General features: G+C 51.5%; 1 protein-coding gene across 1 annotated transcript; it reads right to left on the bottom strand.

Moving 5' to 3' along the window:
- Nucleotides 1-301: 301 nt before the first annotated feature.
- On the bottom strand, nt 302-26,208 carry MYBPC2 (myosin binding protein C2). The gene is made up of 28 exons (XM_072770234.1): nt 26,031-26,208; nt 24,918-25,010; nt 24,290-24,376; nt 23,935-24,083; nt 23,387-23,504; nt 22,643-22,691; nt 22,408-22,467; nt 20,120-20,313; nt 19,700-19,832; nt 17,367-17,491; nt 17,168-17,273; nt 15,851-16,023; nt 13,426-13,591; nt 11,932-12,038; nt 11,563-11,592; nt 11,152-11,291; nt 9,925-10,084; nt 9,736-9,840; nt 9,095-9,283; nt 7,909-8,043; nt 6,258-6,425; nt 6,009-6,097; nt 5,728-5,923; nt 5,355-5,494; nt 4,477-4,636; nt 4,163-4,299; nt 2,233-2,419; nt 302-424 (listed from the first exon to the last, which is right to left on the bottom strand). The coding sequence occupies exons 1-28, from the start codon at nt 26,047-26,049 to the stop codon at nt 414-416; spliced, it is 3,426 nt and encodes a 1,141-aa protein (XP_072626335.1). The 5' UTR covers nt 26,050-26,208; the 3' UTR covers nt 302-413.
- Nucleotides 26,209-26,377: the final 169 nt, after the last annotated feature.

Below are 26,377 nucleotides of genomic sequence, written 5' to 3' on the forward strand. Positions count from 1 at the left end.
CCCTTTAACTTGTTGTAGCTGCCCCTGCAGCCAACTTGCCGCCTCCCCACTCATAGTAGCTAGTCTGAGAGGGCTGCCTTGACCAGGTCTTGGTTCACCTGTGCCTTGTAATTGCCATGGCAACACGGTAGTGCCACTAAAGTAGCTGTTCCAAGATGGCAGCCTCAAGGTGGTCTCTCTCATCAGGGCTGCCTTATCATTGTTGCCATTCCAACCTGCTGTCCCCATTACCCACCCCCAGGCCAGGAACCCCCACCAGGAAGAGGGAGGCAGAGCTACAAATTCAAGAAGGACACACGTGCAGGTTGTAGACAAGACTATTATTATCTTCTCAGTGCCAACTATGAACAGTGTTCAGGAAGGTCCAGTTAGGACCCAGCAGCCAATCATCTTGGAGGGAGGAAGAGCCAGCCTCACTGCGGCACTGTGGGGCAAAAGAGTACAGGGTGGGTTAGGTGGGTGGGTTAGGTGGGTGGGGCCTTCCCGGGTCCGCCGGCCCCTCCCCCCAGGCCCGTTTGCCCGCTGGATTCAGGTGGCCAGCAGGAGGCGCACGTGTATCCTTCATGTCTCCGTGGGGCAACCAACGTGACGGTCCCGTGATTACTGTAACTTTGAACCCCAAACTGGAATATTTCTGATAAGGGATCCTTTCCTCTTTTTTCTTTTTTCTTTTTTCTTTCTTTTTTCTTTTTCCTTTCCTTTCCTTTCCTTTCCTTTCCTTTCCTTTCCTTTCCTTTCCTTTCCTTTTTTTAAAAAATGTTTTATGGAGGATCCCTGGGTGGCTCAGCAGTTTAGTGCCTGCCTTCGGCCCAAGGCGTGATCCTGGAGAACCAGGATTGAGTCCCACGTCCGGCACCATGCATGGAGCTTGCTTCTCCCTCTGCCTGTGTCTCTGCCTCTCTCTTTCTGTGTCTCTTGTGAATAAATAAATAAAATCTTTAGAGATAGAGACAGAGCACGAGCAATAGGGAGGAGCCAGAGGGAGAGGGAGGAGCAGATGCCATGCTGAGCGGCGAACCTGACTCCCCGGACCCTGAGATCATAACCCCAGCTAAAGGCAGATACTCAGGTGCCCCAATCAGTGATTTCTAAGCAGCTGCTGCTGGTAACAAGCTGTCACTGGAATCCTGAAGTAGGGATATTTCCAAGCCAATTCAATAATTAATAAAGGGGATAGCAAAACATTAGAAATTGGGCCAGCCTGGAAGAGCAGAGCTTCAGAATGACAGCAAGTAAGGCTTGGGGGGGTAGTCTCACTTGTTAAGGGTCTACGGCCACTTCTGTCTTCTGGGTGGTCCTCAGGGCCGGGGGAGGGGTCACAACTGAGGAGGGCCCCTAGAAACCTATATTAATGCCAGTTACATCTGTGGGACTTGGTAGCAGCCTGCCCAGTGAGCTCTGACAGGCAGAGGTTTGATGGGCTAGAGCCCAAGGCAGAGGAAGAGAGGAAAAGCATTCCAGTTAGAGGAATGGCATGTGCAAAGTCTAGGAAAAAGAGAAAGCACAGCCAGTTTGTCCAACTGCCAACAGCCTAGTGTGGCTGGAACAGTGTTGAGGAAAATGGAGGTACATGAGGCCAGAGTGCAGGACCACCACAGACACCAGGCCGAGGGGCTTCAGGGCTGCTGGGGAGCCCCCGGGGTGGGCCACAAGCAAGGGAGGGGCAGGTCAGCCCTGGATAGGAAGCACCCTAGGTCCCTGGGCCGGGGTGGGGGGGTGCTAGAGGGAGAGATGGGAGGCAGGGAGGCCAGGCAAGAATTCCAGAAGAGATGAATGGGGCTAAGCCTTTGGGGTAGAAAGGAGGGGACAGGAGGAACAGAGCTTGAGGAAGAGTGACATTTTTCTGGGCACCCACACCCAGTCCTCTGCCAGCACCCATGTTGTTTCTGACACTGTGTCCACACATCTCCCTACAGATGCCAGGCCCACCAGAGCCTTGGAGATCATCTACCAGCCCTTCTCCACCTCATCTACCTCTCACCTGTCCTTAAACTCCTTTTGGAAAACTTCCTCAGATGACTGCCCCCGCTGCTCCCCCAGCCCCACCCCTATGATGCCCTGTGCTGCCCTGAATCCAGCACATGTCACCCTGCATCATTCTTGTTGGAGTCTGAATCTGGCTTCCCCATCACACGCCTAGGGGCCCAGCGCTGACACCACTCTGATCTCAGCACGGGGCCTCCGGGTAGCTGTGTGAGAGCATGAATGAGGGCTGCCAGGCAGGGTGCTCACCACGGACTTCCAGCTTGCACTCAGCCAGTGCCTCCCCCAGCTCGTTGACAGCCCGACAGGAATAAGTCCCAGCATCAAAGGGGGATGGGCGGCGGATGTTCAGCGTCAGGACCCCCTGGTAGTTGGTCATCAGGAATTTGGGATCTTCGCGGATTTCCATCTGGTTTTTCATCCAGACCACCTTGGGCTATTGAGGGGAATGGGAAAAGATGCCAGCTTAGGGGAGGTCCCCGGGTGATGGCCAAGTAGGGGCTTTGGAAGGCAGATCTGGATTCTTATCTTGGCTGTGCCATCTCCTGGTTTTGACTGGATGACCCTGAACCACTCATTCCTCCTCTCTGACGATCAGTCTCCTCTTTGTGAGAGGAAGAGCTCACTCTTTGTTGTGGCCCATGGGATCCTACATGGCCCCATCACTCTTCTGCCCTCACCTCCACCCTGTTGCTCCCTCCCTCGTCTCCATCCACAGTGGCCTCTTCATTATTCCTCAAACAGACTGGACAGGCTCCCACCTCAGGACCTTGGCACACGGGCTGTTCCCTCTTCCAATACTGCTCTACCCTCCTCTTTTCCCCTAATCAGTGCGGGCTTATCTTCCAGGTCTCAGCTGACACAGCACTTCGGGCCCCTGGGCTGTAGCAGAAATGCCCGCTGTACATTCTCAGCTACCCGCATGGCTCCGGCACGCATCCCACCCTTCATGGTTTTATAGTCATTTGCATGACTTTGGATTCATGTCGATCTCCCCCAACATCCAGGAACATCTTGTCCCAATTCACCAGCACACACAGCCTCTGAAAACGTGTGTTGAAAGAATGAGCAGGCTGTATAAGAGAGTGACGTAACTAAGCAAATGGAGTGAATAAGTGAACTGAGCAAAAGGACTGGTAGCTGAGTCAATGATCAGAATGCATGAGTACAGGGATGCCTGGGTGGCTCAGCAGTTGAGCATCTGCCTTCAGCTCAGGGCATGATCCTGGAGTTCTGGGATCGAGTCCCACATCGGGCTCCTGCATGGAGCCTGCTTCTCCCTCTACCTGTGTTTCTGCCTCTCTCTGTGTCTCTCATGAATAAATAAATAAAATCTTAAAAAAAAAAAATGAATGAGTACAGTCAGCGAATAAAGTAGGTAGATGTAGATGGAGGAGGTAAACTAATGAATCCATGGTATGCCTACGGGGGCTGATGCCAAAAACTTGGGAGTTAGACCAGAAGTCAGCAAACTTCATCTGTAAAGGGCCAGGTAGTCAATATTTCAGGTTCTGCAGGTTTTGTGGTCTCTGCGGCCCCAGGCAGTACCAAACAACCAGGCACAGCCATGTCCCAATAACATTTTGTTTAGTGAAACTGGGGGCAAACAGATGTGGCCCATGAGCCATCGTTTGCCAGCCCCTGGTCCAAGTGAGTGGCTAGAGCTCAAGGTTTCCAAGTGTCCATGTTCCCAACAGTAGTCAGGAAACAGGATGGGGCAGAAGATGCTGGGGGGCTCTGGGGGTTCAGACCTCCTCCCAACTCCCGCCAAGTTTTCTGTTTCCAAGGCAAGCCAGAGTAATGATCTAAGACTTGGGCTCTGATTGAAGGGGCGAGAGTCGGGAAGTGGGTTAAAAGTGAGTAAATCTGGAGCACCTGGGTGGCTCGGTGGTTGAGCATCTGCCTTTGGCTCAGGTCATGATCCCCGGGTCCTGGGATCGAGCCCCACATGGGGCTCCTCACAGGGAGCCTGCTTCTCCCTCTGCCTGTGTGTGTGTCTCTCATGAATAAATAAATCTTTTTTTTTTTTTTAAATGAGTAAATCCCATGAATGGAGGAGAGAGTCAAGGGGAAGGAGGTGGTATGCTGCATCTGGGTGAAGATTTCCCTCTAGGGTCTGATGTGTGCCGCGCGCGCGCGCGCGCACACACACACACACACACACACACACACACGGCACCTTTGGGTAGCCTCTGACTGCACAGTTGAGAGCAGCAGCATAACCAGCCACAACCACCCGGTCTGGTAAAGGCGTCAGGAATTTGGGAGGTGTTCGGAAGTCATGTTCCTTGTACTCAAGCGGTTTGAAGGTGATACCTGGTGAAAGGGAGATTCACCTGTAAGGTGACCAGTCTAGATCATACCTGACTGCTTTTCCTCTGTCACCAGGTGCCATCGGCTTTGAGCCTGGGGGTGGGGCCGGGGAGGGCAGGAGTCAAGGTAGAACCCCTGCCAGGAGAGGACACCAGGCCCCATGGAGTGGGGTGCCAGTACCTGTCTTGAGGATCCGGGCCGTGTTCTTGGAGACACCAGGTGAGTCACTGAGCCCACAGATGTTCTCGCTGAAAACGCGGAAATAGTATTCATTGCCCACAATGAGGTCAGGCACAGTACAGGAGGTGTGTCGGTTGTGTTCGTAGACAGTGAACCACTCCTAGGGCGAGGCAGGGAGGGGCCAGGAGAGTCAGACACGGGGACACAGATGTGAGAAGGGCCGGTGCGTGAAGAAAGCACACCTAAGCATGTGTCCCGCTAAAACAACCTGCCATTCATAGCAGCCCTGCTCACAATGCCCAAAAGGTGGGAACAACCCAAGTGTCCATCAGCAGAGAAGCAAAAAGTGGTAGATACAAACCGTGGACTGTATCACTCAGCCACGGAAAGGAACAAAGCTGATCCACACTACAATGTGGGTGGACTTGGATAACTTTATGCTGAGTGAAGGAAGCCAGATGCAAAAGAACACAAGTTGGATGATCCCATTTATAGGCAATGTCCAGAATAGGTAAATCCATAAAACCAGGAGATTAGTGGTTGCCTGGGGCTGGTGGGAGGGTATGCCAGGGTGGGTGCTTAATGGGTACCAGATTTCCTTTTGGGCAGATCTAGTTCCTCTTGGAACTAGATGTGGTGGTTACACAACAGTGAGAACGGAATAAAGGCTTTCAATTGGTTAATGCTTAGTTGTATGTGAATTTTAGCTCAATTTAAAAAAAAGAAAAAAGCCATCATGCATGTATCTCAGCCAAAAGGCTTTCCTCCCAATCTCTCCAAGCCTGTTTCCCTTTACCGGCTGTGAACCAAGAACAATGGCATCTGCTAGGACAATCTCTCCCACCCTACCCCACCCCCCGGCCCTTCTGGTCTCTCACCATGGTCTTCTTGTCAGCTTTCTGGACAAAATACCCCGTGATCTCGCTGTTTCCGTTGTCTTTGGGAGGCTGCCACTCCACCAGCGCATTAGTGCCCCACACCTCCTTCACCATCACGTTCTCGGCTGGCCCGGCCTTTTCTGGAAGGTGGGGGGCGGGGAGGGGATGGTTGTCAGACGCCAGCCCCTCACCTTCTCTCCCCTCCTCTCCCCACCCCTGCCCACCTCTGCCCCCTCACCGGCTCTCCAGATTCTGATCTCTCCCCACTCCCACTTCCTCACCTTTCCTCCCCATCCCCACCTGTCACCCTCTTCCACCCGTTCCCCGCTCCCTGGGCCACAGTGCCTCCCTCCTGCCCCAACGGGCCACGCACCCACGACCTGGATGTGGATGGTGGCCGTGTCCTTCATGTTCTCGATCTGCACGGTCAGCTCGTATTCCCCCGAGTCCGAGCGCGCCGCCTGGCGCACGAAGAACACGGTGTCGAAGTCGCTGGTGCGCACGTGCACGCGAGCAGGGTCCACAGGCGCCCCGCCCTTCGTCCACACCACCTGGGGGCGGGGCTTCCCCTGGGGGCGGGGCCGAGAGGTCAGACTGGGTCCAGCCAGAGCCCTAAGCCCTGAGCCCAACCCCCCAACTCCCAGCTCGGAGCACCTGGAAGGGGATGACCAGGTTGAGGTGTTCCCCCACTTTGCGGATGTAAGTTTGGCGGAGGTGGCGCGGGAGCCGGATCTTGGGTTGCTCTGAGGACACAGACACAGGAATGGGGTGGAGGACGCTCGAAGGAGGGACAGAGACACAGTGACGATGACGTTCTCCAGGGAGGCCCTGATGGTGACATGGCAAGGGCCGGCCAGATGACCACACCTTGGTCTTTAGGAGAGTTGGGTCTGAGGCACTTACGCACGATCTCACGGATGGTGACCGGCTGGAACAGGGAGGCGGGCTGGCTGCGCCCCGCGATGTTGATCGCCACTACCCGAAACAAGATTTTTGCTCCTGTGGGGAGATTCTTGACGGTGAAGCCACAGCGCTCTGTGAGCTCTGTGTTAGCAGGGACCCAGTCCTCCGCTGCAAAAAAGGAACAATGCTGGGGAAACTTCCTTGAAGCCCCTCAGCTGGTTGTCCCTTCCCGTGCCTTGGGACCACCACAATGAACAGCAGTAGCTATTTATTAAGCGCTTATTATGACCAGGTTGGAAGGGTGGCACACAAGTTAGTTAGCTCATTAATTTCTGCCTCTGTCCTATGCGATCCCCATTGTAGAGATGGGGAAATCAAGGTTCAGGGATGGGGGTGGTTAGAGACAGCTCCTCGGATTTCCTGCTTCCTGGATTTCCATCTTGGGTTTATTGCCATAGGTTGGTGAACCAACATGGGTCAGGCCAACAATCACCAGGGTGAACTCTAAAAAGGATCAGTCCTGAAATGTCATAGTGGCACTGACAAAGATCAGGGAGGGGTGGGCAAGGGCAAGAATGGGATAAAAGAGCACTGGAAAGAGAAAGAGGGAAAAAGCTGACGAGCGTCCAACCATCCATCATTTACATGCATTACCAAATGCAGTCATCACTGTACCCTGTCAAGGAGGGAACTGTCTTCGCCCATTTTTAGATGAAGAAACTGAGGCTCAGAGACTTGCCCATGATCACACAGTTAGAAAGTGTAGGGGCAGGATTAGAACCCACATCTGTCTGACTGTAAGGCCTGGGTTACGGTGTCGAAAGATGATCAATCATGCCTGTCTTCCCAGTGAGATGACCATGTTGGAGGTATTCCCCATAGCCCTGGCACTGGGCCTGGCATGGAGTCAGTGCTCAATACATGTTTGTTCGGTGGAGGATGGAGGGATGGAGGGATGGATGGATGGATGGATGGATACACAGAGAGATGGTAGACAGATGGTGACAATGTCATATACGGAAATGGATGAATGGAATGAAGGAAAGGAGGGTGGAAGGGAGGGAGGGAAGAAAGATGGTGGTGATGAGACAAATATACAGATGGAAAACATGTTACAGGATGGATAGACAGTTGGTTATCCAAAAGATTTTCAGATGACTGATGATGGGCAAATGGATGAGAGGAAGGAAGGAAGGAAGGAAGGAAGGAAGGAAGGAAGGAAGGAAGGAAAGAAGGAAGGAAGGAAGGAAAGAAGGAAGGAAGGAAGGAAGGACAAATGGATGGATGGATGGATGAGAGAAAGAAAGAATACAGGTAGTAGATACATACAGGGATGATGGATGGATGGATGGATGGATGGATGGATGGATGGATGGATGAAAAGATATTGCTGTATGAAAGAAGGGTACAGGGAAAGGAGGAAGTAGGAGGGGCAGGAGAGAGGGAGGGAGAGAGGACAAGTTGGTCAATGGAGGCCTGGTTTGAGCCATCCCATTCAGGGACTCAGGCAACTAGAGTATAGACACAGGACAAGGGCAGCCCACCCCACCAGAAAGCTTTCCCTTCACCGCCCTATTTGCAGTCCCAGACTGGACACCCACCCAGGGTCTGTGTGGGCCACCCCTGCCCCAGGCCTGATGGGGCCACTCACAGCCCTCCAGGCAGTACTCCACCAGGTACCCATCAATGCCGCCTGCCCCAATCCTATCTGGGGGTCTCCACTTGAGAGTGGTGGTGGTGTCTGTCACATCTTCCACCATCAGGTGCAGGGGTTCACTTGTGGGCGCTGTAAGGATCCAGGAAAAAGGGAGGTGGAAGTAAATGAGAGGTCAGTGTCATGGGGAGGGTCAGGGATCAGAGCTGGAGTCACTGATCAGGAAAGGGATCAGTATGGTGGTCAGTGAGCCAGGACGTGTCATCATGAGTCATTAAAACAAGATATAGGGGGATCCCTGGGTGGCGCAGCGGTTTAGCGCCTGCCTTTGGCCCAGGGCGCAATCCTGGAGACCCGGGATTGAATCCCACATCGGGCTCCCAGTGCATGGAGCCTGCTTCTCCCTCTGCCTGTGTCTCTGCCTCTCTCTCTCTCTCTCTGTGTGATTATCATAAATAAATAAAAATTTAAAAAAAAAAAAAAAAAAAAACAAGATATAGGGATCCCTGGGTGGCGCAGCGGTTTAGCACCTGCCTTTGGCCCAGGGCGCGATCCTGGAGACCCGGGATCGAGCCCCACGTCGGGCTCCCAGTGCATGGAGCCTGCTTCTCCCTCTGCCTGTGTCTCTGCCTCTCTCTCTCTCTCACTGTGTGCCTATCATAAATAAAATAAAATAAATTAAAAAAAATAAAAATAAAAAAAATAAAACAAGATATAGGGATGCCTGGGTGGCTCAGCAGTTGAGCACCTCCCTTCAGCCCAGGGTGTGATCCTGGAGTCCCAGGATCAAGTCCCACATCGGGCCTCCTGCATGGAGCCTGCTTCTCTCTCTGACTATGTCTCTGCCTCTCTCTTTCTGTCTCTCATGAATAAATAAATAAATAACTTAATAACTCAATAACTCAATAAATAAATAAATAAAAACAAGATATCAAGGGACAATGAGGTCTCCAGGAATAGGGAAAGTGTTGGTCTGGTAGGTCAGAGGTCCATGAGGTATTTGGGCAAGTGCACAGAGTCTAGGATCATGGAGATTGGTAACTAATGTTCTTGGTCAGTAAGTGGTCAGGAGGTTGGTTAGGGCTGGAGGGTCAAAGGCCAGGTGTAAAGTCAGAGATCAGTGACAGGCAGGGCAGGGGTTGGAGGTGGAGAGGGGCTTGGTGAGGGTGCAGAGGAGCATCACCAATAGGCATGAAGGGCTTGGTGTTCATGCTGGGCTGGGAAACACCAATGGCATTGACAGCGAAGACCCGCATCTCGTAGAGGATGCCCTCGATCATCTTGGTGGACTCATAGGTCGTCTCCGTAAAGACCTCAAAGTTCAGCTTCATCCAGCGCTGAGAGCCCTTCTTCTTCCGCTCCAGGAGGTAACCTGGATGCCCCCAAGCAGAGAGGAGTGGGTGCTCATGGAGAGGCTATAGGGTCACAGGTTAGGTGGAGCAATGAGAGTCACATCAAAAGGTCACATGACCCAGAGAGGTCTGAGGCCATGAACCTTGGGTTGATCTCAGGGTCACAGAGCAGTCAGAAGTCACCAGTCATAGGGTTGGGGATCAGGAAGGGTTACAAGTCATGAATTGGGAGTCAGGAGTCATAGAAAACCCCAGGCTGTTGGCCAAAGTGAAGAACCCTAGATTGTTGGGAAGCAAAGAATGAGAGGGGACACAAAAGGAACTACAAGACATCCAAGATGGTAAACAGGCCTCAGAGGGAGATCACCAAGGATGCTAAGAACTCTCAGAGGCCAAGGGTTCATTGGGGTGGCAGGGGTGGGGAAGCAGGAGAGGTCAGAGGTCATAGGGAATCTGGCACGCAGGCACTCACCAGTGACTGGCTGTCCCCCATCATACTTGGGTGGCTCCCAGACAAGGATGGCCCAATCCTCTCCGACTGAGGTGACACGCACAGCCTCCGGGGGGTCTGGGACATCTGCGGAAGGCAGGATGGTTAGGGGGGTCCCTCAGGGACTCGGGGAACCACCCATGGCTCATACCCCCAGCTCTCTCTGCTTACCCACAACCCGCAGGAAGATGGAGGCCACATCCTCGCCCACGGGGTTGGTGACCTTGATGGTGTAGCGGCCCTCATCTGCTCGATCAGCACTCTCAATCACGAAGCTGCTAGAGTCTGTCTGATGCTCAAGGCGGATCCTGCCTTCAGTGGCCGTGAACACCTAGACACAGCCACAGGATGGCCTTGCCCCACCTCTCCCCGAGCCCAACCCGCCTCTGCTCTCCACTGCTCAAAATCTTCCAGCGGCTCCCCATCACCTCACAACACACAAGGCCTTAGACCCAGCACAAGAGGACCCACTGGATCTATGCCCAGCCTCATCATCCTTCTCTGCTGCCCTCCTTATCCTCCAAACATCACCCTTAATTAAAATCCCCAAGATTTTGCATTCAGTGCCCTCCTTCACTCCTGTTTGCTATACTCTTACTCATCCTTTAGGACTGGCCTAGAAGTTGCCTCTTCTGGGAAGCCATCTTGGAAGCCCCCAGCTGAAAGTGACAGCCCTACCCCCTGAAGTCTCATAGTTTCCAGTACCCTCCTTTATCTCAGCCCCAGTCACCCTGGACTGTGACTGCTTGGGCACGTATCTGCCTCCCTCCAACAGTGAAGGCTCCTCATGGTGGTATCCTCAGTGCTATGCACAGAGTGCCCCCACTCCCAAGAGCCTCAGGGGTGTTTGCTGACTGAAGGAATGAATGAAAACAGAGTCAAATCCATTTTACAGACTGGAACTCTAAAGCCCAGAGGAAAGAAGAAACACTGAACTGTCTCAGGGCCTGGAACATACAAGATAAAAAAATTTGTTGGATGGATGGATGGATGGATGGATGGATAATTGGATTGATTGACTGACTGCAGTCCGAGACTAGACACCCACCATAAATAGACAAATGGATTAGTTACTAGATGAGAAAATGGCCAGATGAATTAAGTAATCAATTAGTTTATAAATGGAAAGATGGGTAGATGGTTGAGTTGATGGATGGCTACAGCGGTTGGCTGACTCATGGATGGATGAATGGATGGATGCAGCACCCCACCAGGTGGCAGGCCAGTACCATGTGATAGACAAATATAATATCTAATCTTCAAAACAACACTCTGAAGAAAGATCATCATTCTCATTTTACAATGAAAATGAAGTTCAAAGAGGGGAAGTAACTTGCCTAAAGTTGCCCAGCAGAGCTGAGAGGGAGAAGTCAGGGCATGCGGCAAGCCCCATCATACCTCATCTCCCTTCAACCAGGTGGCGACAGGACGAGGCTCCCCAGTGATGGAAACATCGAGCCTTAGTTTGTTTCCGGCCACAACCACAAGTGAATTCTCTGAGGTCTTTCCTGAGCAGTCCAGGTGGATCTTTGGTGGCTCTAGTGACAGAGAAGAGATACTGGGGAACTTGGGAGTGGGCAGCTGGGTCATCCTGATCCCCACCAAGGCAAACTGGGTTCCCTAAGAGCTGGGCTTCAACAGCCATAGAAACCCAGGAGTCCTGCCTCTAGCCCCTCCTCTTTCAGACCCAAGAAACAAGACCCCCAGCCCCTCTTCCCTCAGACCCAGGAGTCCAGGCCCTCAGCCCCCTCCTCTTTCAGACCCAAGAGTCCATGCCCTCAGCCTACCACAACAGCCCCTGATCCTTACCTTGTTTGGGTACATACTCCACCTTGATTTCTGGAGGACAGAGAAGATGGCACAGTTAGCTCTAAATCCAGTGGGCCCCTTATCCTACCCTCCAACACCAGAGACTGAGGGTAAGGTCCCCAGGAACCTGAGAGGCTAGAGATGGGTCAAGGCCCATGACTGCCCCTCCTCCCAGGTGGACACACTTCAGAACATACAGTGCCCTCTCCCTCTATCTTCTCATCTGACTCCTCCCATGAGTTCAGCAGACACCTGCTGTGACCCTTAACACATACTAGGTAAACCTAATCCTGCAGGAGGGCATCTGGGCTCTAGGGTCTGGGAAGGTGGGTGCTCTGGCCCTCGGGGAAAACAGAGGGGCATCCTCACCCAGGAAGTTGAGCTTGGCTGAGAGGGACAAGGCATAGCCATCGGGCACGAATGTGTAATCTCCCTCATCCTCAGGGCGGACATCATCGATCACTAGCTTGTGGAACCTAAGGCATTGGGGGGATAAGGCAGAGGTCAGATGGGTCCCCCTGAGGACCACCATGGAGTAATGTCATCTTCTTTTTTTTTTTTTTTAAGTTTATTCACTTAGGTAATCTCTACACTCAATGTGGGGTTCAAAGTCATAGTCTTGAGATCAAGAGTTTCACACTCTTCCAACTGAGCTAGCCAGCTGCCCCAAGAAACAACCTCTTCAATGCAATCTACATGCCCATGGCCACCATTTTTTTTTTTTAAAGAGCATGAGCCAGGAGAGCAGCAGAGGGAGAGGGAGAAGCAGACTCCCCACTGAGTGTGGAGTCTGAGGCAGGACTGGATCCCAGGACCCTGGGATCTTGACCTGAGCCCAAAGCAAACGCTTAACTGACTGAGCCCCCCAAGCGCCACCCCTACATCCATACCCACCATTTTTATTCTGGGTTTTGAAATGCTATCATCTAGGTTCAAATCTCAGCTTTGCAACTTATCAGCTGTGTGACCTTAGGCAAGCTACCTACGCTCCCTGTGTCTCAATTTCTTCACCTATAAAATAGACATAATGATAACAGTCTATATCAGTGTTGTTGTAAAGCATTTTTTAAAACTCCCTAACACATAATAAGTGCCCTAGAAGCGTTAAGATTCATTCTTATAATTACTGACAGCTCTGGCAGGCAGTGTTCCTTACACAGATCCCAGAGAAAGCCTACATTCTGCCAAGAGCTATTGTCAGGAAATGCAATTCACCATTGTATTTGGGCACAACTAAATTTGGGCATGCTCACAGTGGCTCTCCATAGTCCTCAGATCACCAGGTACTTCTCTCAGGTAACCCTGTGCTACCTATTGAATTCCAATCCCTTGTTTCTCCAGCTGGACATCTCCTCCACTTTGTAGTAGACAGTTTGCAACTGTGGCCACAGGGATTCCCCTCCCTGTATCCATGCCCCTTGCAATGAGACCCTGCAACCTGTGGCTTCCTTTGCCAAATAGAATATGGCAGACATTGGAACAGTGACCAGTCAGGCCACAGAGGCCTGGTTTGCTTCTGCTCTCTCTCTTGGGACTCCTGCATCTGCCCTATGAACATGCCAGGACTGGCCTACTGGGGGATGAGACATCACATAGACCAGAGTAAAGGCAGCCCAGGTTTCCTGGCCAAGGTCCTGAGGGAGCCCAGGAAGATCAGCAGAGCAGACACTGAGCTGACCACAGAGGCATGAGAAAGGCCGTCTAGATCAGCCAGCCCTCCACCAGCACAGAGACTTGTGATTAAATACATCCTTTTCTCCTTAAACTACTAAGGATCGGGATGGTTGTTACACAACTATAGCTAACTGATACACATGTTCCACCCTGCCCCACCTCCAGCTACCTCCATAGTCTACTCCGTACCTCCCCACGTGGGAAATGGTGATCCTCTTGCTGGGCCGCACCTCGATCCCATTTTTATACCACTTGCCTGTCACCTTCTCATCAGACACTTCGCATTTAAACACAGCCTGTTCTGAGGCCTTCACCGTCAGATCCGCAATGTCCTGCAGGACCTCCAGCTGTTTCTCTGGACAGGGAGAAAAGGATATGGGGCCATCGAAACTCCAGTCAGCCCACAAATAGTTGCAAGCACCTACTATGCACCAAGCACTGTGCCAGGCCCTGAGGATATGGCCATGAACAACCTGGAAACATCCACTGGCCCTGTGAAGCTCAGATGCCAGTGGGGAGATAGTTGGTGAACAGGGACACACATCAACGTATAACAAGAGGGAGGGCAGCCCAGGTGGCTCAGTGGTTTAGTGCCGCCTTCGGCCCAGGGCCTGGTCCTGGAGACCCGGGATGGAGTCCCATGTCTGGCTCCCTGCATGGAGCCTGCTTCTCCCTCTGCCTGTCTCTCTCTCTCTCTCTCTCTCTCTTTCTCTCTGTTTCTCTTGCATAAATAAATAAAATATTAAAACAACAACAACAACAAGAGGGAGTGATGAAGCCTGAAGGAAGGCAGGGAAGAGTCCATGGGAGAATGCAGAAGAGTCCCCCTGGGTAGAGGGAAGAACATGTGCAAAGGCCCTATGGAATCGAGCAGGTTTGTTGATGTGAGAAACAGCAAGGGGGCCAGTGTGCAGCAGGCAAGGCAAATGTGGTACATGAGAAGATGGACAGGAGAGATATGGCTGGATCACAGACCTTGGGGGTCCAAAAGGGAGGACTCCAGCGAGGCAAGAGACACTAAAGCATGTTGGGAAGATGGCTGGGATCTGACTTTTTTTTTTTAATTTTAGTTTTTTTAAACAAAATGCATTTATATGATTGAAAAATAAAGAAAATGGATTCAGATATGAGGGGGCATCTAGGTGTATCAGAGGTTGAGCCTCTGTCTTTGGATCAGGTCATGATCCCTGGTCCGGGGATCAAGTACCGCATCAGGCTCCCCACAGGGAGCCTGCTTCTCCCTCTGCCTATGTATCTGCCTCTCTCTGTGTGTCTCTCATGAATATAAATAAAATCACAAAAAATAAAAATAAAAAAATAAAAAAACAGATATAGACGGGATATCTCCCACTTACCCACCTCCAATTCTCCTTTATCCTAAGGCACTATCCATTCAGTCTATCGCTATGAAAGCCAATAGTATCTATGTTTTCTCTTCTCTATCTGTCCTTCCCTCCCTCCCTCCTTTCTTCTCCTTCCTTCCTTGCAAATTAGAACATATTTGCTTTTTCACCTAACTATACAGCATCTTGGAAATCTTTCCTTTTTTTTAATTTTTAAAAAATTTTTATTTATTTATGATAGAGAGAGAGAGAGAGAGAGGCAGAGACACAGGCAGAGGGAGAAGCAGGCTCCATGCACCGGGAGCCCGACATGGGATTCAATCCCGGGTCTCCAGGATCGCGCCCTGGGCCAAAGGCAGGCGCCAAACTGCTGCGCCACCCAGGGATCCCTCTTTCCATTTTTTTTACGGCTACATATGGGCATACCATAATTGATTTGGCTCATAAATACCTTGGTTTGGGGTCTGTCTGTTTTTTTTCTTACGTTTAAGGAATTATAGACTCACGAGCATTTGCAAAAGCAAAGCATGGAGTCCCATGTAGCCTTGAGCCAGCTTCCCCTGGTGGAAATGGTGACATCTTACATAACACGAAACTGACCTAGGCCCTAGACACAGGGTGAGCTCGGTTTCCACCATCTGACTTACATTTCACAAGGATCACTCTGGCCACTGCGTGTGTGTAAGTGGGGGAGGGGAGCAGTCATGGAAACAGAGCACCCAGTGACCACTGCTGTCATTCAGGCATGAGGGGTGGAGGCCTAGGGCAGGTGAGGGTAATGGAGGTGAGGAAAAGTGATCAGATCCTAGATCTCCTTTGATGGGGGAGTTGTCAGGACTTGCTGGTGAATGGAATGCAGGGTGGGAGGCCAAGAGAGGAGTCAGAGACAACTATAAGATTTGGGGCCTGAGCAATTGCTTAAAAAAATATTTATTAATGCATTTCAGAGAGAGAGCACGGGGAGAAGCAGAGGGAAAAGAACAAAGACTCCATGCTGAGTGTGGAACCCCAAGATCATGACCTGAGCTGAAACCAAGAGTTGGACTCATCTGACTGAGCCACCCAGGTGCCCCTGAACAATTGTTTTAAGTTAATTTATTTATTCAAGTAAACTCTACCCCCAGCCTGGGGCTCGAACCCATGACCCTTGATGTCAAGAGTCACATATTCCTCTGGCTAAGCCAGCAAGGTGCCCGAGGGCTTGAGCAATTTTGAGCTGTGAGGAGAAGCATGAGCCAATGTGGCCCCCACCCCACCTGGGGGCCCCATACCTTCCACAATGAGGTCAGCCTCACACTGGTCGCCATTGGTCATGACCTGGTAGCGACCCCCATCCTCCAGGGTCACATCCGAATAGATGAGAATGTGACGCTTCCCGTCCTTCTTAAAGCGGTATCGAGCCTTGAAGGAATCCTCCCGCGTCAATTCCACACCATCTTTCATCCTAGGTGAAGGGGACGCGAAGGGGAGAAATGAAGGACCCGCAGAGCCCTGGGTCTGGATATCAGACAGTGAGTCAAGGGCCAGAGAGACAGTCCTGGGCAGAGGTCAGGGGTCAGAAGGGAGGAGAGATTAAGGTTGGCAGAAGCATCTTGAATAGATGGGTCACAGGTGGGATGGTGGGTCACAGGAAGTCATGAGCCACAAGGAGGTGCCACAGATTCCTGGCTGGAGGTTAAAGGAACACAGACAGATCATTGGGAGATGTCAGAGCATGGAGGAAGTCCTGGGGTCACAGAGAGATGCCAGATATTGTGGCCTCTCCGAATGGTACTTCCCTGCCTGAGAAACCCCTCCCTTCTCACTTCTTTTCTAACTCCTCATCACTCAAATCTCAGCTGCATTGTCACCTCCTCCAGGAAGACTTCTCTGACTTCCTGAGTCCCTTCTCCCTATTAAAAAGTGGCTATAGCTTCAGTCAGTACTCCTCTGAAACACTTAAAAAACTTTTATATTTATTCATGTGATGACTTGACTAACACATATCTCTGTTTCCTACACATATACCCCAGAAGTTTACCAGATTATAAACTCTAATTTGGCAAGTGCCATGTTGATATATCCCCTTATATTTCCAATATATTGAAGAGTGCCATTGTATAATAGGTGCTCAATAAATATTTGTTGGATGGGTGGATGGATGGATGGATGGATGGATGAGGAGATTGGTAAGTGGGTGAGTGGATGGATTGATGGATGAATGGATGGATGGATGGATGGATGGATGGACAGATAAACCAATGGGATAGATGGGTGGATGGAAGGATAAATGGATGGAGTGATGGATAGGTTGATGAATAGATAGATGGATATATGAGTGGATGGACCAAAGGATGGATCATTGGTTGAATGGATGAATAAATGAATCTGAAATAGCAGAAATCAGAAGAAGGAATTGGAAGAAGATGAGATGGGTAGAGGTCAGAAGTTCCAGAAAGAGGTCATGGGTGAAGGTCAGGATTTAAAGAGAAAGGTCTGGTGACTATTGGGTAATATTTCACAATCTCCAAGAGAAGTCATAAAGATCAGAGCTGAGGCAAACAAGCTGTAGGCACCTGTATAGAGCTCAGGAATCATGAGTTACTTACCACATGACCTGGGCACCATCTTCTGACACCTCCACTGACATTTCCACCCGGTCGCCCACAAACACCTGCTGGTCCTCGAGGGGTTTGACAATCAGGACTGGAGGTTCTGTGAGACATGGAGGGACAGGAGGTCAGTAGTTTCAGGATATCCTCCTGAAAAGCCCCACTCTTCAGGCTTAGGCCCGAATCTCAGCCTCACCTTTGACAAAGAGCTCGGTGAAACACTTCTCATCTTTGACAGCGACCTCATAAGCAGCATCATCTGCCAACGTGCACTTGTTGATGGTGAGAATTCGCTTCTTACCAACATTCTCAAACACGTACCTGGTGGAAAAATCTTACCTCAGCCTAGAGCCTGGAGGAGAGCCCAGCCCTGGGGTAGATCTGTCCACCAGTTCTCAGGACAAGTCACTCCCTCTCAGAGCCAAATTGTGAGGGAAGGGACAGATGGTCCAATTTCTAGTATTTAAATAACCACAGCAGAAATCCTAACCTCTGCCCCCCTACACCCGCCATATACATCCTCCCCTTCCATTTAGCAGTGGCACATAGCTAACCACCTAGAGAACCACATTTTCCAGCCTCCTTTGCAGCTGGGATGGTGTGCCACTGAACTTGGGCCAATGGAATGTGAGTGGATAGGACATGCATAACTGCTAGGTCATCTCCACCTTTGAGTTGCTTGCTCAAGACAATTCCTCCTTCCCCTTTGACCCAGCTCCAATCATGCAGATGAGGACAATGCCACAAGAAATGGTGTAGCCAAAAATGTGGAACCCGGGTCCCCAAACAATCTCTAAGAAGAGAGCCCACCTACCAGCCTCAATCAGTTAGAAATGCATTTCTCTCCCACTTAAAGTAACTTAACCTGTATCTTAACTAACTTAACTTTTTATCTCATTCAACATGCTCCTGCTGAGAAACTTAGAAGACACAGCCACAGCACCTGGCTAGCTCAGTTGGAAGCACACCAGACTCTTGATCTCAGGGGTCATGAGTTAGAGTGCCACGTTGCATATAGAGATTACTTAAATAAATAAATAACTTTAAAAAAAACACACACAGCCAAGAAAAAAAATAATAAAAATATAACCTATCCAAGAGATAACTGTTACAAACACTTCAGCCTCTGTCTTTCCAATATATTTTTAAAAGATTTTATTTATTTATTCATGAGAAACACAGAGAAAGGCAGAGACACAGGCAGAGGGAGAAGCAGGTTCCCTATGGGAAGCTCAATGTGGGACTCAATCCCAAGATCTTGGGATCACGGACTGAGCCAAAGGTAGATTCACTGACCCACCCAGGCATCCCTCTTTGCAATCTTTTTATCTATACACACATAGATTAACATTTTGTTAAGCAGAAATGGGAACCATGCTTCTTCCCATATGCTGACCTTAACCAGCTTCTCATATTAGTATATATTTTAGAATCTCTTTTTTAGTGACTACACAGCCCTTTAGTAAAGAATCATACATTTTGCTTGTTTTCCATTTTTTGCTAGAATAGCAAGTGCTTTAGTGAATATCCTTGCAGCTAAACATGCACAACCATGATAATTCTCTTAGGATAAATACCTCCAACTGCACAATCTGAAATATTTTTAACACACTGCCATTTCAGAGATTTAGCAAGTACCATTCCCACCATCCACACTGGTGTACCTATTTCCCTATGTCATCTCCAGCAATGGGTTTTATCATTTTGTAAAATCTGCCCATTCGGAGAGCAGAAAAACTATTGTTTATTTGCATGATTATTATTATTGTTGTCATTGTTATTTGCAAGGTTGAATGAGTACTCCACAATATATTGGCCATTTGGATTTCTTCTCAACCAAATTCCTGTTTTCATTACCTTTGTCAATGTCTAAAAAGATTTGATTTATTTATTTATTTGAGAGAGAGAGAGAGAGAAAAAAAAAACAAGCTGGGAGAGGGGCAGAGGGAGAGGGAGAAGCAGGCTCCCTGCTGAGCAGGGAGCCCAATGTGGGGCTCCATCCCAGGACCCTGGGATCGTGACCTTAGTCAAAGGCAGACACTTCGCCAACTAAACTACCCAGGTGCCCCTAAAGATTTTTTTAAAGTAATCTCTACACCCAACATGGGGCTAGAACTCATGACCCTGACAACAAGAGTGGCATGCTTCACTAACTGAGCCAGTCAAGTGCCCTTCCTTTGTCAATTTTTTTTGAGGGATAATTTTTTTTTAAGATTTTATTTATTTATTCATGAGAGACACAGAGAGGGAGGCAGAGACATAGGCAGAGGGAGAAGCAGGCTCCATGCAGGGAGCCCAATGTGGGATTTGATCCCAGGATTCCAGGATCACGCCTGAGCCAAAAGCAGATCCTTAACCGCTGAGCCACCCAGGCGTTCCTGTCAATTTTTTTATTGAGGTATTCACAGTTTTCATATGGATGAGGGAATGCTCTTTCTGGGTTAAGAGTGGCCAGCCTTATATCTGGGCTCTCTCTGGGACTCCGATCTCCCCTCTCCCTACCCCTGGGGACTGTCCCTCCACACATACTTGCTACTTGGTTTGATCTCCTGTCCATTCTTGTACCACTTAAGGGGAAGGTCCGGGTCACTGATCTCCACCACCAGCTTGATTTTGTTGCCTCTGTCCACCTGGTAGGCTGGATCCAGCTTCTTCGTGAAGGCTGGAGATTGAGGGATGCAGGGGGCATGGAGCTGAGAGGTTCTCACTGCCCTGGTCACCTCCAGAGCTGCCATGTCTCCCTCCCAGACCATACACTCTCCAAGGTCAAGGTCAAGATCTCCAAGGTCAAGGTCAGGAAGCTTCCCATGAACTTGGAAGTGCTTGACAATTGGGCTCTATTATTCCTCAGATTGGGACCTTCAAGAGTAGGTCCAGGGTCCAAACATCCAATACCCATGATGTTGGGGTCCCCCAGGCAGGGCCCATCTCCCTTCAGAGAGCGCTGACCTGCACTCTTCTTGACCTCGACCTTGGCCTTCTTGAGCCGCTTCAGCATGCCCCGGAGGTCAGTGATGCCATACTGGAAGGCGATCTTCTCATACTCGCTCTTCTTTGCTCCTTTCAGGAGCTCCCAAATCTCAGGTGGGATGCCTAGGTCATCATCATCTTTTTTCTTTTTCTTCTCCTCCTCAACCACTTCCCTGAGGACAGGGAGAGTAGGCAGAAGGGCCACGGGGGCAGGGGGGGGGGAGCAGTTAGGATTAGGAGATGAGGTGCTCCCTCCACCTTGGCCCTCCCTCAGCCTTCACTACCCACTCGCTGTTCCGCTCTGTCTCTCTGGGCCTGGTCTGGTGCCCCTTATCCTTTCCATCTGGACCATGGCCTCAGCCTCCTTCCTGAGCTCCTGGCCTCTATTTCGCCTCTTCCCCTCCAGCCTATTCCCCACATGGCCCCAGGAGGGTATTTCTAACTTCCATATCAGATGCCACCCTTTCGTTTTTCAAAATTCTTCCATGGGTCTCCCACTGCCATCAGGAAGATGCCCCAACAGCTCAGCCTGGCAGTCACGACCCCACTCATCATGCCATCACCACTCCCACAACCACCCAAGCACATTACTTTCCTTTTCCTGAACCCTCCCAGCCCCCTTCCTGCCTCTCAGCCTTTACACAAGATGTGTCCCAGCCCAGATGATCCTTCCCTACTTTATCTACCTGATGGACTCCTCTTCAAACCTAGCACCAAAGCTCCCTCTTTTGTGAGGCACTCCTGGTCTTCCCAGGCAACGAGTTGCCCTCACTCTGGGTTCTCACAAGGCCCCTGTGGGACCCTCTCTCTGATAACACTAAACAGTCTTGGTCTGTGTCCATGTTGGTTGGATCAGACCCATCTCCCCAAACCAATCAGTGACTCAATGTCAAGGACCTAGTCAAACTTCTCTCTGTACCCTGGTCTCAGCCCAGGGTCTGGTAGACAGGAGGCCTCAGAAGATGTTTGCTGAGTGAGAAAGTGAGTAGATCTCTGGAAAGAAGGAAGGAAGGGAAAGGAAGAAAGAGAAGAGAAACCGGGACATATGCATATTTGGAATGGTGTACAGAGCACTGGGTGGGAAATTAATACAGAGATGAGTCAAGGGGTTGATGAATGACTAAGATGATGGATATGTGGGGTCTATGGATAGGTGGATAGGTGGAGGATGGGCGGCAGGAAGATAGGTAAGTGGATGGATGGAGGATAGCTGGGTGAGTGGATGGACTGATGAGTTGGTGGCAAATGGTTGGGTAGGCAATGGGGTGGATATGTTGAGGGGAGATGGTGGGATATGGGGCTGGCTGGGTAAAGACAAACAGATGAATCAATCAGTAAATGGGGTTGTTGGGGATTTGGTTATGGGAGTAGAATTAGTAGAAGAATGGATGGGTAGACCAGCAGATAATGAATAACCAAGCGAATGGACAAGCATCATGTTCAACAATATAAAATTGCCAATATCTAATTATTTTTGCCTAAAGAACAGCAATTTCATGTGGATCAATCAGAGAGCTATCTGGGTGGATGGGTATGTGAAGAGGTGAAGAGTTGATAAAGGAATGCTTGGCTAGGTAGGCAGGTGGGATAACAGATTCAGTTGGGAGAGAGATGCAGGTGCAGATAGATACACAGGTGGCAAGGAAGATGGATGATAGATGGGTGGTGGAAAGTGGATAGATGGGTGCCTCCATAGGTGGGAAATTGGATTACGGGGTGGGTGGATGAAGGATGAATGGATGTTTATGAATGGAAGGCTGAGTGTAATGGCAGACAGGTGAATGGATAGGTGGGAAGAGGTGGGTAGAAGAATGGATATGTGGGCAGATGAATGAACAAATGGGCAGGTAGGAGAATGGATGGATTTAGTCAATGGATACATAAGTAGCTGGTTGAATGGATGGATGAGATTGGTAGATGAGTGAGTGGACAAAAGGACGGATGGATGTTTGGCTGGGTGAACAGGGGGATGTGTAGGTAAACTGGAACCTAAGCGAACAGGAAAATGGATATGAGGATGATGGATTGAAGGGTCAGTAGGAGGTGAATTGGTGGGTAGATGGTTAAGTGGGTGCAGTTGTAGGTAAAGGTGTAGGTAAATGGTGCATAGGTGGATGGACAGATGGCTGGGTGGGTGGGGAATGGGTAGATTCAGGAGGTCATAGAGGGGAAAACGGAGTCCAGAGCTGGCAGTGGAGCCTCACCCACCATCCTTCTCCTCTTTGAGTCCCCATCACCCCTCTGTATGCCAAGTGGGGTAGGCTCACCTCTTCTTCAGCAGGCTGCTGAAATCCAGCTCACCCCCATCTTCTGACTTCCCTTCGCCCCTGTTATCATTAAGAGAGTGTGTGAACCCGACAGAGGTCCTGTGCCCTCAGGCCCACCCTGGCTCCCCATTCCTCCCTTCTCCCACAGCTCCTCCTCCCAAGGGAGACACTCCCATAGTCCTTGCCACCAGCAGAAACCACCCACCACCTCTTCCCAGGTCCCAGGATCACTTACGTACGCTTGAAGCTTTCTAGACCTTGTACAGAAGTGTTGTGACGGGGCGCTGGGGAGAGGAGATGGGGGAACAGAAGATGAGTGGAGGCAAGGCCTGATCTAAGACCAAGAGTGCCCTCCAGGCCTGCACAACCTCCACCCAGGCCCCTGATCGTGGATCAGCATACCCTGTCACTTGGGCATGGATTCGTGTTTCCATAGCTGTTGTGCACCAGCTCTGAGCAGCCTCTCACCGCTCACACCTGGGCCAGCACGCTCTTCTCCCCAGGCCTGGGCAATCCCATACACTGTGTCCTCCATACTTAAGCCCCACACAGCCTGGGATGCAGATCCCAGAGCCTGTGCACCCTCAGGGGTCCACACTTATGCCCTCAAATCTGTAACAACCTCCCACTAAGCTTGTACAGCCTCTCCCTAAACGTGGACACCCTTGCTTCCCAAGCCCTTATGGCTGTGCACTGTGACCCTAGGATTTACTTAATTAACCTTTTCAGCCTTCCTGTAGACACCCAAAACCCTGCACCCTCTCACTCCCAAGTCCACACCTCCTAGTGGCCTAAGCACGTAGACTATTGCTCCAATTTCTACGGCCCCTCCCCCTGCATCTACTCCCTCCTCCCCAGATCTCACCCCCACATCTGTACACTCCCCTACACCAGGCTGAAACATCCACCCCAGCCCCCCCACAACCCTTTGCTCTCCTCACCCCCACCCCCACCCCCACCCGGCCCGTGGCCAGCGCACCCTCCACGTCGATGTTGAAGGCACAGCTGTCGCAGAAGTCCTTGGCTTTGACCTCAAGGCGGTAATTCCCACGGTCCCCCAGTACCACCTTCCCAATGTGCAGCTCCACGGTGTACACCTGGGGGCCAGGGCCAGGGGTGTGGGTGCACGTGGGTCCCCAGCACTACACCACACTCCCAGAGCCCACCTCACCACATCTCCCTCTCTGGGTCCTCACCCTGACCCCACAGGAGGGGCCAGCTGTCTCTTGCCAAGCCTGGACAAACCTGACCCCTGGGGGGGCCCACCTCCCTGACCCGTGAGACCTTTCTGGGAATGCATACAATGGACCGAGTACACCTGCCACAACCTAGACATTCTCTCCTCCTGACCCCCACAATCTCCACCAAGCAGTCTGGTATAAGCTTTAACCCTTTAGGTCCATCTGGGTTTTCCATCTAAGCGGGCTCCAGGCCTCAGGCAGCAAGCAACAGGCCTGCTGAGAACTGAGGGCTGCAGGACCTCCATCCCCAGCCCATATGCCTTCAACGTCCCCACGGGGTCCTCACATTGCTGGCAGAGTCGTGGGACTCCTTGAAAGAGAACCGGGCCCCGCTCTTGCTGCCCAGCTCCAGCCACTTCCCCTTGAACCACTTGATGGTTGGTTTCCCTGGAAGTTCCTTCCCGTTCACTTTGGCCACGATGTGCGTGTCTTTTCCTGGGTGGGGGTGGGGAATGGGAGGAAGTGGCAGACAGGAGCCGTGAAACTCTAGAGAGGACTGTGAGCTTCTCCCCCTCAGACCCAGGAGTCCAGGCCCCCAGTCCCTCTTCCCTCAGACCCAAGAACCCAGGCCCCCAGCCTCATCCTTGCCTCAAACCCAGGAGTCCAGGTCCTCGACCCCTCCTCCTTCATCCCTTCCTCACCATTCTCCACTGACACAGAGTCTGGCTTCTTCAGGAAAATCCCAGTGGGCTCCTCGGCAGTGGGGGACTGGTCCTCAGGTGGGGCTTCTGCTCAGGAGACAGGATTAGGGGGTCTAAGGCAGGCTGGGGAAGGGGCAGCAGGCCACTTAAGGAGTGGGGCTTAGAGCCTGTGAGGGACCTTCTGCTCAGATGCCAAAGACCACGAAGCCAAGCAGCTTTTCCTGACTTGGGAAAGACCACATGTCACAGAGGTGGCTGCATGACCTTGGCCAGTCTCCTCCTGCCCCTCTGGGCCTCAGTTTTCTCATTTGTGAACTGGAGGGTGGCAGACTGGATTGTTTGAATACGGCTTTGGGGTAGGAGAGGTATGGAGATAGACTGCGGCATCCAGAGCTGGGCAGGACTCAGTGATGAATCAGCCAGTTGCTGGGGGCATGAGCACCAGGCTGAGAGGCTGGGCTTTCACCTGGGGGCACTGGGGAGCCACTGAGGGTTGTGAGCAGAGGGCAGATGGATCAGCTCTGGGAGGCAGGACTGAAGGAGACAGAGCAGGGTGGGTGCAGAGAGGAAGGGGAGCCTGGCGGGTGGAGAGCCAGTTTCTGCAGATCACACAGGAACACCGGCTCACCTTCGGGGGGCTGTGCAGGAGCGGCTTCAGGGGGGGCTTCCTTGGGAGCTGGCTGGGCAGCGTCTTTGCCTTTGGCAGGGGCCTTTTTGGCTACTGTGAGGCAAAAGATGTTCACAATTGAGCACGTGGTCAGTGCTTTCCCCTTCCAAAACCCAGGAGTCCAGGCCCCCAGGCCCCTCCTCCCAGAGACCAAGAAGTCCTGCCCCTTCAGGTGTAAATTTATCTCTAATCCTGAGAGTCTGAGGATCAGGTTTCCCCTTGCCCCAGGCAAGCCATACTCCATCCACCAGGCCACCAGGCCCTGACCTTTTGGGTCCTGGGGGTATAATTAGCTCTTCCCCTGGGCTAGAAACTGGACACCTCTCGCTGACCACAGCATCTTTCACCTGCTCTGCCTGCTGGCTCCTGGCCCACTGGCACCCCAGCTGCAATGAGGGGCTGGACCCCCACTCCATGGCCCGGTGGGCCTGGCGCCAGTGGTCTGGACACCCCAGGAGGAGGGTCCCTCCCAGAGACTTGCGTCTCTTCTATTCACTTCTTCATAGAGAGTCCCATGTAAACAAATGTCTCCAGTCCCATTCAAAGAAATGAATTGCACATAAAGGGTCACATAAAGGGTCCCTATATAGAGAAGGTGTGGGGAAGCCCAGATTCCTATAGAAAGGAGGTCCCCTCATTCTTATACAGACAAGAGCTCTCCTCACACAGACAGGAACCCCTAAACTCTATGGAAAGGACTCAGTCCTCCCTCAGAGAAGTGACCCCAATCCCTACGGAGAGGACTCCATTCCCAAAATGTAGAGGCCCCCAATCATCATGCAGGGATCGCCCAGGTCTACATACAAAGCACTTTCATCCCTATGAAGAAAAAGGGCTCAAATTCAGAGAATCTTTATCTGCACCCAGATGGCCCTCCTCTCAAATCTCTACAGAGATAGGAACACCCTCACTGCACAGGGAAGGAGACCCACCCAACCAACACAGATATGGAACCCCTCCCCACACAGAGAAGACACCCTACTCTCCCAAACCTACAAGGAGAGGAGAGCTTAGCCCCCCCATTCAGAAAAGAGGACAGCATCTCCACATAGGGAGGGCAGTCCTGAAAGCGACCTGGTTTTGCCTCAGGCATGTCGGCAGACCTCCTCTCGAAGCTTCTCTGACCACAGCTTGTCCCTCAGGGCCCTAGGGAGGACACGTGGGCCCCCAGGAGGAGCCCTTTAAGGAGTCCAGAGACTCCCAGGGGGCTGTGGGAGGCCTCAGACTTGCCTCCCCACCCTCCCAGGCTGCCCCACATTCCGAGGGCGTGTTCTAAAGGGTGAGAAATAACATCTGGACCAGCAGAGCTGGCAGGAGGCCAGGTCCTGGGGAGGAAGGGCCTGGGGCTCAGACACCCGGTCCCGGGATGGGGGTGCTGGAGGCCAGGACTCCCAGGTCTGAGGGAGGAGGGCCTGGACTCC

Source organism: Canis lupus, chromosome 1, assembly GCF_048164855.1.
Source record: "Canis lupus baileyi chromosome 1, mCanLup2.hap1, whole genome shotgun sequence".
Taxonomy (NCBI): Eukaryota; Metazoa; Chordata; class Mammalia; order Carnivora; family Canidae; genus Canis; species Canis lupus.

Coding starts and splice junctions, on each gene's coding strand:
- MYBPC2 (XM_072770234.1), bottom strand. Junction 23,505..23,934: donor CCCACGACTCTGCCAGCAAT/GTGAGGACCCCG, acceptor CCTGGCCCCCAG/GTGTACACCGTGGAGCTGCA. Junction 6,098..6,257: donor CACCATCCGTGAGATCGTGC/GTAAGTGCCTCA, acceptor CTGTGTCCTCAG/AGCAACCCAAGATCCGGCTC.